The 7,548-nt window shown below is 40.4% G+C and overlaps 1 protein-coding gene across 1 annotated transcript in view; it reads left to right on the forward strand.

Moving 5' to 3' along the window:
• Nucleotides 1-7,548, forward strand: part of SLC17A8 (solute carrier family 17 member 8) — a 30,014-nt gene extending 22,466 nt beyond the window's left edge. The window contains exons 9-12 of the mRNA XM_064458999.1: nt 2,126-2,258; nt 3,545-3,655; nt 5,034-5,161; nt 5,772-7,548. Coding sequence (XP_064315069.1) covers nt 2,126-2,258; nt 3,545-3,655; nt 5,034-5,161; nt 5,772-6,110 — 711 coding nt within the window. The 3' untranslated portion in view covers nt 6,111-7,548. The remainder of the gene's footprint in view (nt 1-2,125; nt 2,259-3,544; nt 3,656-5,033; nt 5,162-5,771) is intronic.

Consider the following 7,548-nt stretch of genomic DNA (forward strand, 5'->3'; position numbering starts at 1 on the left):
TCTGAAAAACAGGTAGAAATTAAAGCTTGCTAGCATCAAGAAGCAAAAGAAAAGAACTGAAAAGTTGTTTTGGGAAAGAGTTGATTAAAAAAGCCATATATCATGAAAACCACAAGGTAAGTAAATAGTAATGTACATTTTGTTCAGTGCTGGCAGTTCAGCATTACTTGCCAGGTAATTTTTTTTTTTTTTAATTTCATTACTTTTCATTTACAATGGGGGGGTCAGATTCTGTATAGATTGATATTCCCTGCTGCTGGCACTTCATTAAAGCCAGTATTGTAACACTCCCTCTTCAGAGCATGAATGAAGACTTCAGAATATTTGTTTTAGAAAAGTTTTCCCAACATTCCTTTAAAAAACCTACTTGCTATATTGTAAATTGTTTTCAAGCAAGTCTAATCCTGCAAACTAATAACAAACATCATCGTTACCTGTGTGGTCTGGAAGCACTAGTGTGCCCATGGTCTGCAATGCTGTTGTGATACCAATGCCACTCTGAATGGCCAAGTGCAGCATGGAGATGAAGAATGGGGCTACAAAGATAATGTAGGTTTGTTTATTCTAAATTGCCTTTCACAAATGCTAGAGTTACACCTCTGTGTACCTCACGAGTTAAAAACTAATCTAAAACTGACTCAGTGTCAATGTAAGGAGGTTGCACATCCTAAAAGAAAACCTTCTCACTAAATTATTTCTTTGAAGAAAAGCTTCTAGAAGCTGACATCCTGATCACTAAAACTCTGCAAAATAATATTTTTGCATATCTGGGATAAGTACCAGAGCTAACAGAACCAGTAATAACCCTTTGGCAGAAAATTCACCAAAGGCAAGCCATACTTAAGCAACTTGATAAACTTCTATGATGAAATGACTGGCCTGGTAGACAAGGGGAGAGCAATGGATATTGTCTACCTAGACTTGAGTAAGGTCTTTGACACCGTCTCTGGTAAGATCCTCATAGACAAGCTGTTGATATATGGGCTGGTTGAGTAGACAGTGAGGTGGATTGAAAACTGGCTGAATGGCTGGGTCCAGATGGTGGTGACCAGTAGCATGAAGTCTAGTTGTAGGCCAGTAACTAGCAGTGTACCCCAGGCGTGAATACTGGGTGTGATCCTGTTCAACATCTTCATTAAGGATCTGGCTGATGGGGCAGCAAGTTTGCTGCAAGTTTGCAGATGACACAAAAACTGGAAGGAGAGGCTGATCACCAGGAGATTGATACACCAGAGATCCAGATGGACCTCGACAGATTGGAGAAATATTCTGACAGGAATCTCATGAAGTTCGACAAAGGGAAGTGCAAAGTCCTACACCTGGGGACGAACAAGCCCATGCACCAGTGCTTGCTGGAGGGCCACCCAGCTGGAAAGCAGCTTTGCAGAAAAGGACCTGGGGGTCCTGGTGGACACCAGGTTGAACATGAACCAGAAAAGTGCCCTTGTGGTAAAGGAGGTGAATGGTATTCTGCACTGCCTTAGGCAAAGTATTGCCAGCAGATAGAGGAAGGTGATCTTTCCCCTCTACACAGCACTGATGAGGCCATACCTGGAGTACTGTGTCCAGTTCTGGGCTCCCTAGTACATGAGAGACATGGACATACTGGAGGGAGTCCAATGAAGGTTCTCAAAAATTATTAGGGAACTGCAGCCTCTCTGGTTCCTATGAGGAAAGGCTGAGAGAGCTGGGACTGTTTAGCCTGGAGAAGAGAAGGCTCAGGGTGGATCTCATCAATGTATACAAATACCTGACAGGAGGGTGCAAAGAAGACAGAGCCAGGCTCTTCTCAGAAGTGCCCACTGACAGAACCAGAGGTAATGGGTACATTCTGAAACACAGGAGGTCCTATCTGAACATCAGGAAACACTTTTTTACTCTGAGGGTGAATGAGCACTTGCACAGGTTGCCCAGAGAGGTTGTGGAGTCTCCGTCGTAAGGTCACTCCATCCTAAGGTCACTCAGGTCTTGGTCTGCAATCCTCCCACACAAGGATCCAGTATAAAAATGTGTCCGTTGGGGAGGGGTGTGCAGAAGAGATGAAGAAAAGGCATGGTTCCTATTCTTTTTCCCCTAAATCCTGAGGGAGGACACGAACAGTAAGCACTCATTTGTCTAATTGCAGGTTGGCCTTTTGTCGGCAGTTCCTCACATGGTCATGACAATCATCGTACCCATTGGAGGGCAGCTAGCTGACTTCTTACGGAGCAGGAAGATTTTAACCACTACCACTGTAAGGAAGGTCATGAATTGCGGAGGTACTACTGGATTCTGAAAATACGATATTTCAACTGTGCGCCACAGTTGATGCAAATATCTCAGTCTGGTCCATGTTTAATTGTAACGAGACAAATTACCTTAGACTGCATTTGCATGCAGCTGGTTAATCTGAAGCATTTAATGGAGAGCTGACGTTAGATATCCTCATGCTATAAAACACATGTAAGTGTGCTTTTAAAAAGGAAGGAGGCAAGAAACCTGGTTAATAAATAAAAGGGCAATAGGGACTGGCCCAGGAGATTAGTGTGATCAAATAGACCTCATCCTTCAAACTTGTACAAAGTTAACCATGTACTGTGGTGCTGGAGAGATCCTTTCCCAGTGGATACAGCCTTGCAATAACTGGCCATCTTCCCATGTGTTACTTCCAGCAGAATCCACTGGCAAGTTTAGGCTGGAAGGGTTGGATAAAAGAAAAAAACAACAGGGGACAGACTGACTCATTTTAACTCAGCACAAAATAATTTGTTTCCAGTTCAGTCACTGAACTGAAAAATCAATGACATCTACATGTAAGGAAGATGATACTAAATTAGAGAAAAATTTCAAGCCAGATAGCATGTGGAGTTGCTCTCATTTGCCACTTCCTGGCTTCAATTATTTATGGACAGCGCAGGCTGCCTGAAATAGAGATGCCTGCAGTCAGAGATGCCATGCAGCTTGGCTATGCGTCTTCACAAAGGATTCTCAGAGTCATTGTGTTTTCAGGGCCTATTTTCAGTCTCATTAAAAAAAAATAAACAGAAGGATTGTGACGTTACATACTAGAAAATGTTAATTTGCAGTAATGGCAGAGACTGGAAGTTCCCTGTCATACTCAGGGCTGTCCTACTGTGGTGGTGGCACACTTGCCTGAAAAACGCTCTTTTGCTCCATTTGCCAAGAACATCTCAAATCACTACAACCATGAGAAATTGATGGTAGGAATTTATTTTCTCCTTTCCCTACCATGTTTGTGTGTTTCTGAATTTTTCAGAGCTTTGCACACAGTTACTTTCTCATTGTTCCCTTGTACTGTTCAGTGAGTTAATGTCACCAGTTGCTTGGGTCATTTACACAGCAATGAGGAAAAAAGTATATTCTCAAACAATGAATATTCAGGTATTTCTGTGAATCCACAAAGGTGTCAAGGTTGTTCAAGAATAGCTGTAAGATATAAAAGAATTTTGTCTCATTTTAAGTTGCTATTCTGGCTAGACTTTATTGGTATCTCTGGACCAACAGTAATTCAAATGTAACTTACTCCCATGTGTTTCATTTGAAGGCTTTGGGATGGAAGCAACCTTGCTTTTGGTGGTTGGTTATTCTCATACAAAAGGTGTGGCTATTTCCTTTCTGGTGTTAGCAGTAGGTTTCAGTGGCTTTGCAATTTCAGGTAAGAATTAGTCTTATTATTGGTTTTACTATTAGTGACAAAAGTGATGTTATTATCCTCACTGTTACTGTCATAATTTCTATTATTGTTTGCTCTTAACGTGGCTGCTTATGGGGTATTCTCTATTTCTTCCCATATCAGAAATCATTTACTTCAGTATCTATGAAATGTATTGCACTTAGGACATGAAGCTTTGCAAGTACCTGCTCTTTAGTGACTCCAGTTTACATCATCTTTGGGCTGTTATTCTCTAATATACTTTTACAGTGTCAGCCACCTTTTCTTCTTGCATAAACAGTATCCCTAAAAGGAGAGAGACAGAATTACTCTGGAATGAATAGCTTCTCAAAGGCTATCAGTTGCAACTCCTCTCCCAGCCCTAGATGCCAGTTTCTGCTTTCTAGGTCAGTCCTCTCTCTGTTGTGTCCTATAACAAGCCCTTCTCCAGAACAGCTGTTTCTAACACTTTCTTGGGTCTCATCAGTCTCAGACTGACTTTTGTAGCTCCACCAGTACCATCATTGTTAATAAAAAACCCTTTTGTTATGAAGATGAAAGGCCATCAGCTAGCAGACTGCCAAGAAGATGGATCTACTGAGCAAATTGACCAGCAAAGTAAATGCTGGTCTTCAGTTGTTTCAGAATTATGCAGATGGGAAGTAGTTTTTCTACTCAGTTATGAGGTGTGTGCATAGCAGGCCATTTCTATCAGCAAATTTTATCGCAGGATTTTCCCAGTACTCAACTTTTTACTGTATTTAATCCCATGGGTTTGGAATTCATCATTCCTTCTTCTGATCATCCATAGCTCATACAACTAATTTTCATTACCTAAAGCAAGATAATTATCTGAGCTGATTTTTACTTTGTTTTTATTTCTTAATAAAATATGTACCCAGATGATATGCTACAGTAAGGGTAATTAGTTTTCCTACTGGTTTATATTCTGTTTTTTCATCATGTTGTTAAACTGCTACTTGAAGTACCAGCAGATGTGTACTAAAAACCACTACTACCCAAATAAAAAGATATCAGACATTTGATAAATATGAGGCATTCATTCCTTAATTAAAAATGTTTGCTGAGTGCATTGTTTCAGTATGAGAAGATGGGAAGCACGGATACTTCAAATGAGGCCAACACAAACTAAACAACATGATCCCCATAGGTGGGGAAAAATAGGTTTTGAAAAGGAATAGAGAGTTGTAACATACCTTCTACCCTTATCACCAAGAAAATACTACCCTTCTTTCTCATATATTTGGTGATGGTGTTTCCTACCTTTTTCAGGGTTCTTCAGCCAGAATGGCTGTAGAAAGACCTGTTGGCCTGGTAGTACAAAGCTGTATAGTTGACTGTTGTCTCTCATTTGTTGTAGGATTCAATGTGAATCACTTGGACATAGCCCCACGTTATGCCAGCATTCTGATGGGGATCTCCAATGGTGTGGGGACGCTGTCAGGCATGGTGTGCCCACTCATCGTTGGTGCAATGACAAAACATAAGGTAACATTTCTCCATGTTTTCTAGGAAAAGGATTAGGTAATGTAACGAAAGTTAAGACAGTTTGAAGCATCCTGGGAACTCCATTTCATCACCGATCTCTGCAGCTGTTTTCTGTTGTTGCCTGTTTTAAACATTCACTTTTACAATATCACAGGGGTCAGATTCTCAGCTATCATAAACTAATTATCTGTGCAGCGAGATATTATTTCATACCACCTGAGGCTGGATCTCTGCAATATCTCCATACTACTGGGTAATGCTTACAGGACATGGGAAACTTCTCTACAACACATCCTTGGCAGGATTCCTTAGCAATCACTTATCTACAATAAGATTAACTTAGAGAAATCCCTACATTTCCAACTCCATGAATATTTCACATGCAAGAGAGGAACATCACTGTGAGAAAAAAAAATTCCCATGTTTTAATTATTAACTGCTGTTAAAAAAAGAAATCTTCACGATGACTCTTATAAATCATTCTATTTGTAACATCAGGAATCAAACAGTGATCATGGTCATTGTTCAATATGTGCTAATTCATGGTCTAATTCATAGAGTAATATCCCTTTTTACTGCAAACTTAATGAGGTCTGCACCATTCTTTCAGACCCGGGAAGAATGGCAAAACGTCTTTCTGATCGCAGCCCTGGTACATTACAGTGGAGTGATATTCTATGCTATCTTTGCTTCTGGGGAGAAGCAGGAATGGGCTGACCCTGAAAACCTCAATGAAGAGAAATGTGGCATAATTGATCAGGATGAACTAGCTGAAGAAACAGAGATGAACAATGAAACTTTTGTAAGTCCAAAGAAAACGTACGGTGCTACCAGTCAAAACAGTGAAATACAGAGAAGGGAATGGAAAAAGCAAAAGCAAGTAACTCAAGACATCGAAGAACAGACTTCTTACTATTATGAAAACGGAAATTTTCAAGATTTGTCATAATGCTTGAAATTGTAAGGTTTGTATAGCAGCTACTCCCATCCCCCCTTCTGCCTAGCTGCCCCAAATCATCTGGTATCCACATTTATTTTCTTATTCAATTGTGTAACATCTGGCCACGTGGCTAGATGCGACGGGTGGTAGTTCCCTTCTAATAGCATGGAAGAAGGCTAACAACAATGGGACTGAGAGAAGTGATACTAAATCCTTGCTCAGCCACTGTATCCCCTTGGGAGGGGCTCCTGCACCCATTAGGAGATGACCAGCCCTGGCACAAATCGTGCCTGGTGCAAGCCTATGACCGTAGGACCAAGGAGTGTCCTCATCTTCTCACCTGAACAAGAAAGGATAAGGTCATATCAGGCAGTGGATCCACAGTGATATATGTAATTTCTGGGACTCCAGTGGCATGAAAGTCTGCCCTGAGTGGCCCTGCTTTGCCTTTTTAGGAGTCCTATAGGTTGGCATTTGAGCTGCTTAGCCCATGTCAAACTGCAAGCTCATGCTGAAAGAAAAGCAGTTTTACTGCAGTACACTGTAACTGATTACTAACAGTCACTCAATAACAGGAACATTAACAGGAACATGTAGCAGAGGGGGCACAGTATTGCTTCAACAGCTCCTTCAAACTGATTGACAGTCTGCTTTATATGCATAGCCCACAGAGTCTGGATAAGGCAATAAAATGGATACTTGTGAGATTTCTCCCCCCCCCGCCCCCCCCAGATTTTGTGCTGGCATGAAATAATTTTGAATACAAAATCATCGTTAGTGATGCAATATTATTAATCCTTATGAAAGGAAATCTTAGTCCTGTTGGGATTAGGTTTCTCACTCAATTAATTATTGTGAAGTAATTTAAATATATTTTTCTAGTATTATACTGATAGAGTTCTGGCCTCAAGACCAACAATCCTCTTTTAGGTGAATGAGCTTACTTACACGAGTAAAGTCTTTGGTTCTGGATCTGTAACATTTCAATGCCTCAGTCTTACTGTTGCTACAAATGAAGTACTGTACCATTTGAGAGTTAACAGCGTATGTGTGTCTGAAAGTAATTTTATTTTGCCATTGGTATATGATTGAGAGTATAAAGTGGCTTTAGCCTTTTTCTACCATTTTTAGAATCAACCAGTGAAGCATGCTGTATCATCTCAAGCAGTTAGCTGCAACTCAGAGACTCATTGTGGCATTAATACTCTTTTCAGAATTGAGATTTTTCAGTAAGCTGTGATTTAATTTGTCTTTCATTATGATTACTGCCTCATTAAATTCAAGTGAAAGCTCTCCTGTCTAGCCTACGATGTGCTTTGTGATGTTTTAGTATTATTGTTCTCATGTACCATATATAGCCACTGTGATGCACATGAGATTTGAACATTTCTAATATGCATTTTGTTATTTTGTTGAAGTTCAACTGAATACCATGAGTGGAATTACA

The sequence above is a fragment of the Phalacrocorax carbo genome, chromosome 1 (assembly GCF_963921805.1).
Source record: "Phalacrocorax carbo chromosome 1, bPhaCar2.1, whole genome shotgun sequence".
Taxonomy (NCBI): domain Eukaryota; kingdom Metazoa; phylum Chordata; class Aves; order Suliformes; family Phalacrocoracidae; genus Phalacrocorax; species Phalacrocorax carbo.